The sequence below is a fragment of the Molossus molossus genome, unplaced genomic scaffold (assembly GCF_014108415.1).
Source record: "Molossus molossus isolate mMolMol1 unplaced genomic scaffold, mMolMol1.p scaffold_m16_p_3, whole genome shotgun sequence".
Taxonomy (NCBI): domain Eukaryota; kingdom Metazoa; phylum Chordata; class Mammalia; order Chiroptera; family Molossidae; genus Molossus; species Molossus molossus.
The window spans coordinates 99,532,221-99,546,804 of NW_023425366.1; the positions used below are offsets into that span (position 1 = coordinate 99,532,221).

General features: G+C 48.7%; 1 protein-coding gene and 1 pseudogene across 1 annotated transcript; one reads left to right on the forward strand and one right to left on the reverse strand.

Annotated features, from left to right (window-relative positions):
• Window positions 1–5,030: 5,030 nt before the first annotated feature.
• On the reverse strand, window positions 5,031–6,213 carry CLDN3 (claudin 3). Its single transcript, XM_036280146.1, has one exon. The coding sequence runs from the start codon at window positions 6,003–6,005 to the stop codon at window positions 5,343–5,345; it is 663 nt and encodes a 220-aa protein (XP_036136039.1). The 5' UTR covers window positions 6,006–6,213; the 3' UTR covers window positions 5,031–5,342.
• A 3,204-nt stretch (window positions 6,214–9,417) lies between these two features.
• Window positions 9,418–11,728, forward strand: LOC118642110 (annotated as a pseudogene).
• Window positions 11,729–14,584: the final 2,856 nt, after the last annotated feature.

Consider the following 14,584-nt stretch of genomic DNA (forward strand, 5'->3'; position numbering starts at 1 on the left):
ATAGCACTTGGCTTTTGGTCTCAGAGGGAGGAAGAGCTAGAACAGGTGTGGCAAGACCAGGGAGGCCTGGGGCACCACAGTGAAGGTGGGGTGAGACAGAGCCCCAGGGCCTGGCAGGGGGCTTCAGGGCTGTAGATTGTAAAGAAATCCAGGAACTTTTTCATGACCCAGCCATTTCCCTCATGTTTCCAGGTACCTGCCTGGCTGAATACAACAAAATATTAACAATAGTTACCTTGCCCTGGCCAATTTCGCTCAGCGGTTAGAGCTATAGTCCACAGACCAATGAGTTGCGGGTTCGATTCCGGTCAAGGGCATGTGCCTGGGTTGCGATTCGTCCCTGGCCCTGGTTGGGGGTCATGCGGGAGGCAGCCACTCGAAGTGTCCCTTTCATGTTGATGTTTCTCTCTCTCTCTCTCTCTCCCACTCTATCTGAACAAAAATGAAAAATGTCCTCGGTGAGGATAAAAAACAAAACAATACTTACCTTAATTAAGGTCCTACTCTGTGTCTAGCATTGTGCCAGGTGTTTTTCATGCGCACAGGCTGGTGCTGGCCTGCACTAGGTGCTGCAGACAGAGAGAAACTTGGGACAGTTCCCCCTGATCTTGGAAGATGACCTTCTGGTGGGGAAATCTGACAAGAAACAAAACAACAACACAACATAACATGTGCTTTGCTGGAGTGAGAATAGACTGATAGAAACCCAGAAGATGACTCAACTAATCCCCAACACAGCCCAGGGCTATAATCATACCCATTTTGTAGATGAGAAAACCGAAGTTCAGAAGTGTGAACTGCCCTGCTTTCCTGGTCATTTTGGTTCTGACTAATTTTTTTCTGCAGGGGATGATAAGGATAAAAATGGGGATGAAAAGGTAAGTTAGAGAGATCTTCATGAATCATCACTGAAATAATAGGAAAACTGAGAGCCAGCGGGGAAGGGAATTGTTCAGAGTCGCACAGGAAAAAGAACGAATCCAGAAAGCAGCTAACTCCCAGTCCAGGGTGTTTCTTGACATCAAATGCCTTTTTCTTCTCCAGCCATCTGAGGATTTCCTGGGACCCCTCATGTGGGACTCTCCTTAGCTTGTGTTAAAAATTCTATATGCTGAAAATTCCACCAACTCTGTTTAGACCCTAAATTCCAGAAAGGATAAGAAGAGGATGAGTTAGGACAGACCTTGAAGCCAGGCAGGAATGTGTGTGTCTGTTGGAGGGATATAAAATAGAGTAGGATATCTCACTACCCCCAGGAGGCCCCAGGGTAGCCCAGGCTTGGGGAGAGACCAGGGAACCAGGGAGAGTCTGACTCCCAGACTGAACCTTTCCCATCCCACCCACCCCACCTGAGGATCCCAGGATTCGTCTGCCTCCCTTCCCTGCCACCCCCCTCTGGCTTGGGTGTGCTGGGGGTGGGCAGGCTGGCTGGCTCTGGGCCTCAGGCAGCAGCTCTGCTGCAGGCAGTGTCATGTCCAAGCTGCTCTCTTGAAGCTGGTGGTAAATGAATAACCTTGCTCCTGCCTGCAGGGCTCTCGGACAAAGAAGCCACCTGGTACCCCTCATTTCTAGCTTGGCCCAACCTAGCTCCTTGGCCAAAGACTATGAGGATGAAGTTAGATGCAACCCCTTGGCTCTCTGCCCACCCCCCAAATCTCATCCCAGACAGGACCAGAGAACATTTCTCCTCTCAGTCCCCTCCCCCCTCACCTATTGCTAAGCCTCTTCTGTCTCTGACCCTTCCCCTCACTCTGGCCCCTCTCTTTCGCTGGGCCTCATCCCCTCACTGACCCCTCCCCACTATGCCACCTTCTCCTCACTGAGGCCCCCACTGAGCCCCTCTGCCTTTTTTGAGCCCCCATCCCCTCTTCAGCTCTCCCTTCGGACCCATCTCCGTCAATTGTCCCCCTCACCTTCATATCGAGTCATATTCTTCCTGTTTCCCTCTCTCCATGCTAGAAGAGTGGTTCCCAAGGGGGACTGGTTGGAGACAGAGTACCGACAACTCCAAGCCCTTTCCTGAATCTCACAGAGGATGGCCTGAAGCTAGGGTACTCTTACTATTCATAGTGACCTGCTTCCTCTTCCATGGGTCATACAGGGTGACAGCATGTCAGTCAGTGTTCCTTAACCAAAGGAGAATTTTTTGGGAAGTGACTGGAATATTTTACTGAAAAATCTGACTGCCACTGGGACCTTTTGCTTTAGCTTTGCTTCAGGCAAAGAAGTTCTAGATACACTAACTTTGTTTTTTTTTTTTTATCCTCACCTGAGGATATTTTTCCATTTTTTGTACAGATAGAGTGGGAGGGAGAGAGAGGAAGGGAGAGAGAGAGAGAGAAACATCGACGTGAAGGGACACATCGAGTGGCTGCCACCCGCACGACCAACCAGGGCCGGGGACAAACTGCAACCGAGGTACGTGCCCTTAGTGGGAACCGAACCCGGGTCTCTCCAGACCGCAGGCCGACGCTCTAACCGCTGAGCCAAACTGGCCAGGGCTAGATACACTAACTTTGAAACAATTTTATTGGGCCCCCATTTTTTTTTTTTAATTAAAAAAAATTCTCATCTGAGGATATTTTTCTATTTATCTCAGATAGAGTGGGAGGGAGAGTGGGGGTGGGGGTAGAGAAACATCTATGTGAGAGAGACACATCAACTGGTTGCCTCCCGAATGACCCCGACCAGGGCTGGCGATGAACTGCAACCAAGATATGTGCCCTTGACCGGAATAGAATCTGAGACTCTTTGGTTTGTGGGCCCCTGATGCTCTAACCGCTGAGCAAAACTGGCCAGGGCTAAAATGTTTTTACTGATTTTTTTTTTAGAGAGAGAGAGGGAGAGAGAGACAGAAACATCGAGGTGAGAGAGAAACATTGATCAGCTGCCTTCTGCATGTCCTCTACTGGGGATCAAGCCTGCAACCTGGGCATGTGCCCTGATCAGAAATCAAACCAGGACCTCTCAGTCCATAAGATGACTTTTTTTTTTTTTTTTTTTTTTTGGTATGTGCCCCTAGCAGGAACTGAACCTGGGACTCTGGTCTGCAGGCCGATGCTCCAACTGCTGAGCCAAACTGGCCAGGGCCTAGGCCTCAATCTTAAATACCTGTTCTGTGACCCTCACTTCCCTTCAAGTTGCTAACTAGCTTTGATTCCCCTTACAAGCAAACTTCTTGGATGTGGGTCTACATGTTCTGTTTTTGCTTCTCTTCTCCCACTCCCTTTTCTGTCCTCTGTGCCTGCTCCCACACCTCTTGCTAAAGCCACCTGTGACCACCTTGCTGATTTTAATCTCACGGCTACTCCTGGCCTCATGTTGCCTGACTACCTCTGCAGCCTCTGACACTGTGGTCAATGTCGCCTTCTTTTTCTTTTTAAATCCTCATCTGAAGATATTATTTTCATTGAGTTTTAGAGAGAGTGGAAGGGAGGGAAGATGGGAGGGGAGACAGAGAAAGAGAGAGAAAGAAAGAAACATTGATGTGAGAGAGATACATGGATTAGTTGCCTCCTGAATGTGCTGTGACTGGGGCTGGAGACTGAACCTGAAACCCAGGTATGCACCCTTGATCAGGGATCAAACCGAGGAACCTTTGGTGCATGCGGCCGACACTCTAATCACTGAGCCACACTGGCTAGGGCAATGCCCGCCTTCTTGAAACCCTTCCTCCCTTTGGTTTCTAGACTGACCTCATCTACTCCCTGGTTTCGGTTCCCTTCTGTGTGCTAACAACAGCCAAGTTTACCATTCCTGAGTTTCAGTACTCTATATATGCCCAGCAACTTCCTGGACATCTCTGCTTGGAGGTCCTACAGGCTTGCCAAACTCTGTACACTCAAAACTGAACCCATCATCTTCTTCCAGTAATCTGGCCTCTGATTTTGGTAAATGGCACCACCATCCAATCAATGACCTAGGGTGGAAAATTGGGGTTCTCTTAGTTCTCCCCTCTTCCCCACCCAGAATATCCAAATGGTTCTCAAGTCCTGCTCACCTTACTTTCTTAATAGCACCATCAGGCCTGCTCCCAGCCCTGTTTTCCCTGCGTTATTTCTGGCCTGCATCATCTCATACTGGGATGATTACATAGACTCGTAGATGGTCTCCCACCTTCATTGGCCTCCCTGAATCCCAGCTCTGCAGGGGCTGCTGGAGAGGTTATTTTAGAGCATAACTCTGACGAGGTACGAGGTACATCCCTTCCATGACTCTCATTAACACTGGAGTAAGGTCCAAAGTCTGTCATTCTACCCAGGACACTTTCTATGCCTTTGCCTTTTTGACCCTGGGTCTTATTGCCACTTCCTCTCTCACCTTGCTATCTATCCAGCCATGTGGAATTTCTCTTTCCTGGCGCTGGGCACAGGTCCCCTTTCCCAATTCCTAAACCTCCTGCATCTTCTCCAAGATGCCAGTGCTTCTGAGTGCCCCCTCTTTCCCTCCCTGGAGGATCACAGGAAGAAAATGAGGCCCCTAGGTGAGCAGATTCTGCCAAGCATTACTTTTGGTAAAACAAAAAACAAAACAAAACAACAACAACAAATAATAGGTCATTGTGTTCTCCTTTTCCAAATATGAAATCATAGCATTAAATGTGCTCTTTCATGCAACATGGGAGATTCTGGTGTACAACCACGCTGGAAAACTGATACTCCAAGCACAAACCCAAATGTCACAGCCTGGAGAAGAGGGTCCCTGACATCCTCCTCCCTCCCCCATGGCGCGCTCTGCCACAACATGTTGGAAATGCCCACCCCTGCCTCTCTAGATTGGGCCTTAATTGTCTGAATCCCCAGTGAGTAGGCCAAATGACTACCAGTATCCAGTTGTTTACAACCTCACTTTCTTAGTTACTGAACCTCTCTTCCTCTTTAAGCTTCATCCCTAGCAGAATCCAGCCAAGGCCAACCCTTTCAGGGTGGTGGAGACCCGTCTGCGGCACTCAGGACAAGGAGGCGCGCAGGCAACTGCAAAACAACAGGCTTTTATTGAAGAATATCAAGTGGCCCTTTTCAAGGCTGCCAGTGCCTGCCCAACAAGGGCTTTGGGACCTCGGCCCGAAGGGGCAGGAGAGAGAGAAGGCAAGTAGCCGTGGCCACCCTACCCCGCACTCCAGAGGGGAAGGTTTCATTGTCCATGCGGGCTGCTCCCCAGGCTCCACTGTCCCGCTGTCTGCCCGCGGAGGAGTGGTAGCGGGGAAGGGGACAACGGACTGGCCCCTCCCAGTCCAGCGAGAGGGCTGCCTGACATCTGGGCTGCGCTGGTTTCCGATGCAAGGCGGCCTGCTCGACTGGTGGGCACTCCAGCGCGTGAGGGTGGTGGAGCGCTGCTGCCCCTCAGACGTAGTCCTTGCGGTCGTAGGCTGTGCCAGTGCCCGTGCCTGGCACGGCGGAGCGTGGCGCGGAGTAGAGGATCTTGGTGGGCACATATTTCTTGTCTTGCGGCGGGCACGAGCAGCAGAGCAGTGCGCCCCCCAGCAGCTGCAGCGACGCAGCGGCCCAGCCCACATACAGGCCAGAGCCTATCTCGCGCTTCCGCGACTCCGGCACCAGGGGGTTGTAGAAATCCTGGACGATGGTGTTGGCCGACCAGGACACCGGCACAAGGGTAAGCAGGGCAGCCAGCAGGAAAAGCACGCCGGCCACGATGGTGATCTTTGCCTTGGCAGTGTCGTCCTGCACGCAGTTGGTGCACTGGGCGCCCACAAGCGCCACGAGAAGCCCAAAGGCACCCAGCAGGATGGCGACTACGATGAGGGCGCGGGCCGCCTGCAGGTCCTGCGGAAGCGCCAGCAGCGAGTCGTACACCTTGCACTGCATCTGGCCAGTGCTCTGCACCACGCAGTTCATCCACAGGCCCTCCCAGGTGATCTGTGCTGTGATGATGCTGCTGCCGATGAAGGCCGTCACCCGCCACATGGGCAGCGCACAGCACACGATGGTGCCCAGCCAGCCCAGGACGGCCAGAGAGGTGCCAGTGATCTCCAGGCCCATGGACATGGCTGCCGCTCCAAAGCCGGCTCTGCCGGGCGGCTCCGGATGCGGGGACGATGAGGGGCCGCGGCCTCTTGGCCTGGGCAGAAACTGCGGCACTCCGACTTAAGGACGCCCCGACGGATGGACGGAGGGACGAACCGCGCGCTCGCTAACGGCTCAGCTTTGCCCGCTAACGCTGCGGCTGCGCCCGCACCTGCCTGTGGCTTTGTGGGCGGGCCCGGCAGAGACTGAACTGGCCCTGAGTTGGGTCCGATTGGTCTTAGATCTGTGCTCAGCGCTCCGTCGGGGGCGGGAGGGGCGGAGCCGCGTTCTTCCGGACCTGGGTACAGTGACGTGGCCCCTCTTCCCACCTTTACCGAGCGCCAGGGGAGGAAGGACTCCGCCAGGAGTGGCGCAAAGCGCAGGGGTGGTGGGTGGTGTGCAGAGAAGGGGCGGGGTCTGGGCTTGAACCCCGGCCTCTCCTAGTCCCCCCCTGTTATGAAACTAATTCCCCGGTGATGGGGTGCAAATCACAATTTGTTTGACTGGCCTCCAGTCCCCGCATTTTCGACGCCTTTGGCACGGGTGGCGTGGCGAAGGGGGTGCTGCCAGCCGCCCAAGATCCTCCGGACCCGAAGGGCAGCGTGGGCGTGGCCGGGCTGTTCTCCAGAGTGAGCTGCGCACCTGCTCCTCCGTCCCTCCCGCCTCTGAGGCAGCACTCCCCGCGCGGGATCCCGGCCTGATTCAGGCCCGTGGGATGGGGTCGCAGCCCTGGAGGTCTGAGCTCTGTAGCCCGGGACTGCCCGCAAAGGCACCCAGAAGACACCCCTGAGCCGGTGCTGAACTAAAATTCCACTCCAGCCCGGGGGCAGCTTCCTCAACTCTTATCTCTCGCAATGACTCTGGATCCCTTTAGCTGAGCTGCTGTCCCCTCCCAGAAGTCTCCCTCCTCCCTACTGAGTTCCCTCCTCTCACAGAGTCTTGTCTTCCCTCCCTCTGAGCCCGAGTCAGTGCCGGGATCCACCTTAATGAAATGGTGGTGAAAGAGACTCGACCCGGGCAAAAGTGGGAAGTCAGAGACGTTACCTGCAATGGCCTTGCTCCCACACCTGGGCTATCCCTCACCCTGCTTAGAGCTCTTTAGAGTTGGCCTTAAAGGTCTGCCTGGCCTGTCCCTACCCCAGCCCCCATTCCCTGCCCCCACATCTCCTTTCTACCCCTCCATGCTAGGATCTCCTGGCTATTCCTCCAGTGTGCCACATGCAAATATCCACAAGGCTTACTCCTACCTTTCAAGTTTTTGCTCCCAGCAAGGTCTTCTTCCTTCCCTGACCACATTACTTAAACTTACAGCTATTGGCCCTGGCCAGTTTGGCTCAGAGGTTAGAGCGTCAGCCTGCGGTCCAGAGAGACCGGGTTCGGTTCCCGCTAAGGGCTAAGGGCACGTACCTCGGTTGCAGTTTGGCCCTGGCCCTGGTTGGTTGTGCGGGTAGCAGCCACTGGATGTGTCTCTTTCGCATCGATGTTTCTCTCTCTCTCTCTCTCTCTCTCTCTCTCTCTCTCTCTCTTCCTCTCTCTCCCTCCCACTCTATCTGAAGTAAATGCAAAAATCAGGTAAAAATATCTTCAGGTGAGGGGGAAAAAAAGAAAAAAAAATTACAGCTACTGCCCTGCCCGTGTGGCTCAGTGGTTGAGCGTCGACCCATGCACCAAGAGGTCACCGGTTGGAATCCCGGTCAGGACACATGCCCAGGTTGTGGGCCCAATCCCCAGTGAGGGGCATGCAGGAGGCGGCCAACAGATATTCTCTCTCCTCGATGTTTCTATCACTCTCCCTTCCTCTCTAAAAATCAATTGAAAAAATAAAATTATAGCTACATACTCCATGATGTTCTGTCCTCTTTTTATACTTTATATTCTCCTTAGATTTTAACACTGCCTGCCATACTCTTTTTTTATTGAGCAGATCACAAACCTCCATTTAACAACATAGTTTAAACACATCTCAGTATATTTATTTATACACCCTACTTATAGGGAGATGGTAATATGTTAGATGAATCTTTTATTTTTCTTTTTAAAAATTTACCTGTATCATTGAAAGTATTATGGATATCCCTTCTTTTTTCCCCTATTGACACCCTCCTCCCTGCTCCCTCCACCCCTGCCTTCACCCCACTGTTGTCACTGTCCATTGGTCATGCATATAAGTTCTTTGGTTTACCTCTTCCCACCTCCTAACCTCCTTCCCTCTGAGGTTTGTCAGTCTCTCTCTCTTTTTTTTAATCCTCACCCGAAGACTTTTTTTTTTTTTTTGCATTTATCTTCAGATAGAGCATGAGGGAGAGAGGGAGGAAGAGAGAGAGAGAAACATGGATGGGAAAGTGACACATTGACTGGTTGCCACCCACACAACCCAAACCGGGGCCGGGGACAAACTGAAACCAAGGTATGTGCCCTTAGCGGGAACCAAACCCAGGACTCTCTGGTCCACGGGCCAACGCTCTAACCATTGGGCAAAACTGGCCAGGGCTCTTATCTATTTTTTATTCTCTCTCTCTGCTCCAATGTGTCAGCTCTATTGAGACAGCCAGAATGTCCCCAAACAGGCAAGAATTTCTGCTGGTTTTATTCACTGCAACATCTCCAGTGCCCAGAACAGTGCTGGCTACTCAAGAGTATGTTGGTTTTGTGACTTGAATAAAGGAGGCATCACTTTCTTGTGTTCTTGCAAACTTGCCTTCCTGGGTCCTCCTACTGGCATAAATGACTGATAATGGGACACTGCTGTGTTACCTGAATCAGAGGACTTTATAATCTAGTAGGAACCAAGCACACTTCCAAGCTAGATAAGAAATCACATTGAGTTGGAGGTAGGGGTTTTTCTGGTTTTCTTCACATTTCTCAAATCATTGGCATGTAGCCTGTGTCCTTTTCCATAAGCGCACAAGCCCTGGGGTGATAGAAGAGTAAGGTAAACAGGGACAGAGACCCAGGAAACCAGGGTCCTACTTCTTGCAGGGGCAAAGGTCTTGGGTGGGGCCTATTAGGGCTAGGCTGGGCGGGGCTGGGAGTGCCCTGCCAGAGGGCCTAGCTGGTGCTGGGTGGGGGCTGTCCCGGAGGAAGTTCATGGAGCCTAGGTCCATTCAGTGGAGTGCTGGTTGCTGGTTGCTAGTTTCCTGGTTAGTGGGGGTGGCTTTGGCCCAAGGGAGACAGAAATGCCAGGCCGTGTGACTAGACTTAGTGGAGTGCTGAGGTCAAGTCCTTTGGCCAGAGAGTGGGTTCCCTGCAGGTTGAGTCTGGGTGGGGTGCTGTGAGCTCTCTCTTACTATCTGTGAGACTGGGGCAATTCATGTCACTTCTCTGAGGCTCAGTTTCCTCTGTAAAATGAGGAAAATGATATCTGTATGATTTACCTCATGGGGTTGTAACGAGAATGGAGGTGATGTAGTATATTGTAAACCAGAAAAGAACCAGGTCAGGACACACAAATGTGCAGGGAAATTGTGTGGAGAAAGTGTGGGGTTTAGTTGGGCAGACTTGAATTTTCTACTCTCACCAGTCATCTCACCTTGAGAGTCATTTTCCACCTTTAGCCTCAGTTTCCTCATCTGTGCAGAGGTGTATGTTCTGATTTGCTCAGGTCAGGGTGCTTGGGCAGAAAGAGGTGCCTTGTTCCGGAGCCTGAGTGAGGTGGACCTGTTGGGCAGGGCTGTGAGGAGATAGGACAGCAAGCTTCATGCCCTGGGGCCAAAACTCTGCAAATAAGACTTTGGCTCTGGGCAAAACAGCTCCAATTAGCTTTTTTTTTTTTTTTTCAAAAAAATTTTTTTATCCTCACCCGAGGACATTTTTCCCATTTTTTATTCAGATAAAGTGGGAGAGAGAGGAAGAGGAAGAGAGAGAGAGAGAAACATAGACATAAAAGGAACACATTGAGCGGTTGCCACCCGCATGACCCAACCAGGACCTGGGACAAACTGCAACCGAGGTACATGCCCTTAGCGGGAACGGAACCCAGGTCTCTCTGGACCGCAGGCCAATGCTCTAACCGCTGAGCCAAACTGGCTAGGACTCCAATTAGCTTTTTACTTAATATCTACCATTGTTCTTATAACCCAATAATAAAAAGACAAATAACCAATTAAAAAATGTTAGAGCCCTGGCCAGTGTGGCTCAATTGGTTGAAGTGCCATCCCATATACCAAAATGTGGTGGATTTGATTCCTGGACAGGGCACATACCCAGGTTTCGGGTTCAGTCCCTGGTCAAGGAGGGTGTAGGAAGCAACCCATTGATGTGTCTCTCTCACATTGGTGTTTCTTTCTCTCTCTCCCTCCTTCCTCTCACTAGAATCAATAAACAGATTAAAAAAACAATTGTCAGCGCCCTGGAAAGTTTGGCTTAGTGGTTAGAGCGTCAGCCAGCAGACTGAGGAGTTGAAGGTTCGATTCCCAATCAAGGGCATATGCCTTGGTTGAGGATTCGATCCTGTCTTCAGGCGAGGTCGTGTGGGAGGCAACCAATCGATGTGTCTCTTTCACGTCGATGTTTCTTTGCCTCCCTTCTTCCCTCCCACTCTATCTAAAAATCAATGAAAAAATATCCTCGGGTGAGGACTATATATATATATATATATAAATTGTCAGAGAATCTAATGGCCAAAAAGCACATGAAAAGATGTTTGACACCATTAGTTCCTAGAAAAATGCAAAGCAAAACACACAGAGATACCACTTCTCCCTCATGAGGATGAGAATTAAAAAGAGGATGTGGAGCCCTGGCCAGTTTGGCTCAGAGGTTAGAGTGTTGGCCTGCGGTCTGGAGAGACCCGGGTTTGGTTCCCGCTAAGGGCATGTACCTCGGTTGCAGTTTGTCCCCGACCCTGGTTGGTCGTGCGGGTGGCAGCCACTCGATGTGTCCCTTTCACATCGATGTTTCTCTCTCTCTCTCTCTTCCTCTCTCTCCCTCCCACTCTATCTGTACAAAAAATGGAAAAATGTCCTCGGGTGAGGATAAAAAAAAAAAAGAGGATGTGGAGAAATTGGAACCCTCCTATGATGCTGGTGGGAAAGTAAAATATCATAGTTGCTTTTGAAAACAGTCTGTTCCTCAGAAGGTAGAATTACCATATGACCCAGCAATTCTACTACTTGCCCAAGAGAAATGAAAATACATTCACATAAAATATTTGTACAAAAATGCTCATAGAAACATTATTCAGCTTTTCAGCTGGGGCCACCATCTTCCAGTAGTTCACCAAAGTGACTAACACAAAGAGAAAGAGGAGAGGCACCCGCTACATGCTCTCCAGGCCTTTGAGAAAACATGGAGTTGTTCCTTTGGCCACATACATGTGACTCTACAAGAAAGGTGACATCGTGGACATAAAGGGAAGGGGCACTGTTCAAAAAGGAATGCCCCACAAATGTTACCATGGCAAAACTGGAAGAGTCTGCAATGTCACCCAGCATGCGGTGGGCATTGTTGTGAACAAACAAGTTAAGGGCAAGATTCTTGCCAAGAGAATTAATGTACGTATTGAGCATATTAAGCACTCTAAGAGTCAAGATAGCTTCCTGAAATGTGTGAAGGAAAATGATCAGAAAAAGAAGGAAGCCAAAGAGAAAGGTACCTGGGTTCAACTGAAGCGTCAGCCTGCTCCACCCAGAGAAGCTCACTTTGTGAGAACCAACGAAAAGGAGCCTGAGCTGCTGGAACCCATTCCCTGTGAATTCATGGCGTGATCAGTGTAAAAAGAAAAGACCTCTGCACTGATAAAAATGTTTCTCTTAATTGGGTAGAAGTGTGGTGCCTCTTCCCCCCAAAAAATAGTTAAAGGAAACTTTGTGTCCTAATAAAAAAGAAACATTATTCATAATAGCCAAAAAGTGGAAGTATCCTAAACGTCAGTTGATGAATGGATAAATAAAAGTGATGTGTGTGTGTGTGTGTGTGTGTGTGTGTCACACACAATGGAATAGTTTAGCCATAGAAAGGAATAAAGTTCTGATACATACAACATGGATGAACCTTGAAAATATTATGGTGAGAGATACCAGTTGCAAAGGATGACATTATATGATTCCATTTATAGAAACTATCCAGATTAGGAAAATCTATAGAAACAGAAGGTAGATTAGGGTACAGGATTTCTTTTTGGGGTGATGAAAATGTCCTACAATTGATTGTGCTTATGGTTGCATAACTATAAATATACTAAAAAACCATTTAATAGTACAATCTAAACTAGTAAGTTGTATAATATGTAAATTATATCACGATAAAGCTTTAAAATAAAAACCACTGTGGGTACTTGGGCCCTGCAGCGGTGTGTGTGTGTCTCAGAAGGTGGGAATGATGGTGGGATGAAGCTGTCTTTGAGTGGAGAGTGTTGTGAAGGTTTGGGAGGTCAGGCTGGGGGCTCCAGGCATAATGCGCGCGCGCGCGCGCGCTCGTACACACACACACTCCTGAGCCTCTTGTATAGAAACAGCAGCATGACCCAAGGTGGGTCAGATGCTCCAGGAATGAACCCCTGCAGTAAGTGCTGAGTGACCATAGGAAGGGGAGTTCTGTGGCTATATTGGTGCAGGAGAGCTTCCCATTGGAGGTTGGGCAGAAGTTGGTGGAGAAGGATTTAGCTGGTGGAGGTGACAAGGTGCGATTGGGTAGAATGCTGTGTGTGTGTGTGTGTGTGTGTGTGTGTGTGTGTGTGTCTGTGTGTCTGTGTGTCTGATTACAAGGAGCAAAGGGTAAGAAAAGAGGAATTGAGAGAACAGTGCCCACAGCTGAGAGATTGGCCTGTTTCTTATTTTCTGCCTAGTGTTCAACCCCTTAGAAGTAGCCATCAGGTTCTTGGGCAAATATGTATTTATTTCTATGGTATAAATGCCTGGGAGTGCAAATTCTGGTTGTTGCATGTTGAGTTTTGTGAGAAATTACCATACTATTCTCCAGAGTTGCTTCCAGCAAGGCCTTCCTATTTTACACACCCAGCAGCAGTGTGTGAGCCATCCAGGTTCTCTCTATCCTCACTAACATTTGGAATCGTCACTAAATTTTACTTTCATCACCTGATAGATGTGTACTAATATCTCACTGTAGTTTTAATGTGCACTTCCTTAGTGACTAAGGACGTTAAATGTATTTGCCTATGCTTATTTACCATCTGTATATCTTCTCTTTATGCCTTTTGTTCATGTTCTAAATGGATTGCTTGCTTTTTTTTGTTGTTGTTGGGTTTTGAGAGTTCTTTATATATCCTAGGTAGTAATAATTCTTTATTGAATGTGTGGCTAGCAAATATTCTCCCACTCTATAGCTTGTCTTTTTAAACTCTTAACCAGTCTTCCACAGAGCAAAACTTTATTTTTATGTTTTATTTTATATGTTTATCTTGTATTCTGTGATTCTGCTGAACTCAGTTATTTTGGGGAGTTTTTTGTAGATTTCTTGAGATTTTTCTACACAGGCAATCATAGTAATTCTTTTGGGTAGGTCTGCTTATGACAAATTCTCTTTCTTTAAAAAAAAAATGTTTTTTTCCTTTTTTGATTTTAGAGAGAAAGGAAGGGAGAGGGAGAGAGAGATAGAAACATCCATGAGAGAGAACATCGATTGGCCACCTCCTGCATGCCCCCCATTGGGGATCGGGCCCACAACCTGGGCATGTGTCCTGACTGGGGATCGAACCGGCGACCTCTTGATGCATGGGTTGACACTCAACCACTGAGCCACACCGGCTGGGCTGGGGTGACACTGGTTAACAAAATTATATAAGTTTCAGGTGCTCAGTTCTGTAACACATCATGTGTACAGCATATTGTGTGTTTACCACCCTCCTCCCTCTTGAGCCAACTTCTAAGTTTTTTATTTCAGTTATTTTTTTCAGTTTTAAACTTTCCATTGGTTCTTCTTTATATATATATATTTTTTTATGTATATATATTATATATGTATATATACATATATATATTTTTTGCTAAACTTCTATTTTTCACTTGTTTCAAATGCATTCATAATTACTCCTGTAATCATTTTTATCATGGTTGATTTAAAAATGATCTTTTATCATCTTGGCTGGTTTTGCTCAGTGATTAGAGCATCAGCCCACAGACCAGAGAGTTCCAGGTTTGTTTCCTGCTAAGAGCACGTAACCTTGGTTGCAGCTTGTCCCCAGTCCCAGTTGGGTCATGTGGGTGGCAACCACTAGATGTGTCTCTCTCACATCCATGTTTCTCTCTCTCTCTTCCTCCCTCTCTCCCTCCCACTCTATCTGAAGATAAATGCAAAAATGTCTTCGGGTGAGGATAAAAAAATATTACCTTTATCAGCCCAGCCAATGTGGCTCAGTGGTTGAGCATCGACCCATGCACCAAAAGGGTGCCAGTTCGATTCCCGGTCAGGGCATATGCCCAGGTTGTGGGCCAAATCCCCAGTGGGGGGCATGCAGGAGGCAGCCAATTAATGTTTCTCTCTCTCTCTCTCTCTCTTTAAAATCCATAAAGAAAAAAAAAACTTTAAAAAATTATCTTTATCAGGCAATTCTAATATCTCTGTCATCTTGGTGTTGGCAACTATTTTCATTCAGTTTGAGACCT

Excerpts from the sequence above, each read along its gene's own strand:
- CLDN3 (XM_036280146.1), bottom strand. The coding sequence starts at position 6,005 with ATGTCCATGGGCCTGGAGATCACTGGCACCTCTCTGGCCGTCCTGGGC.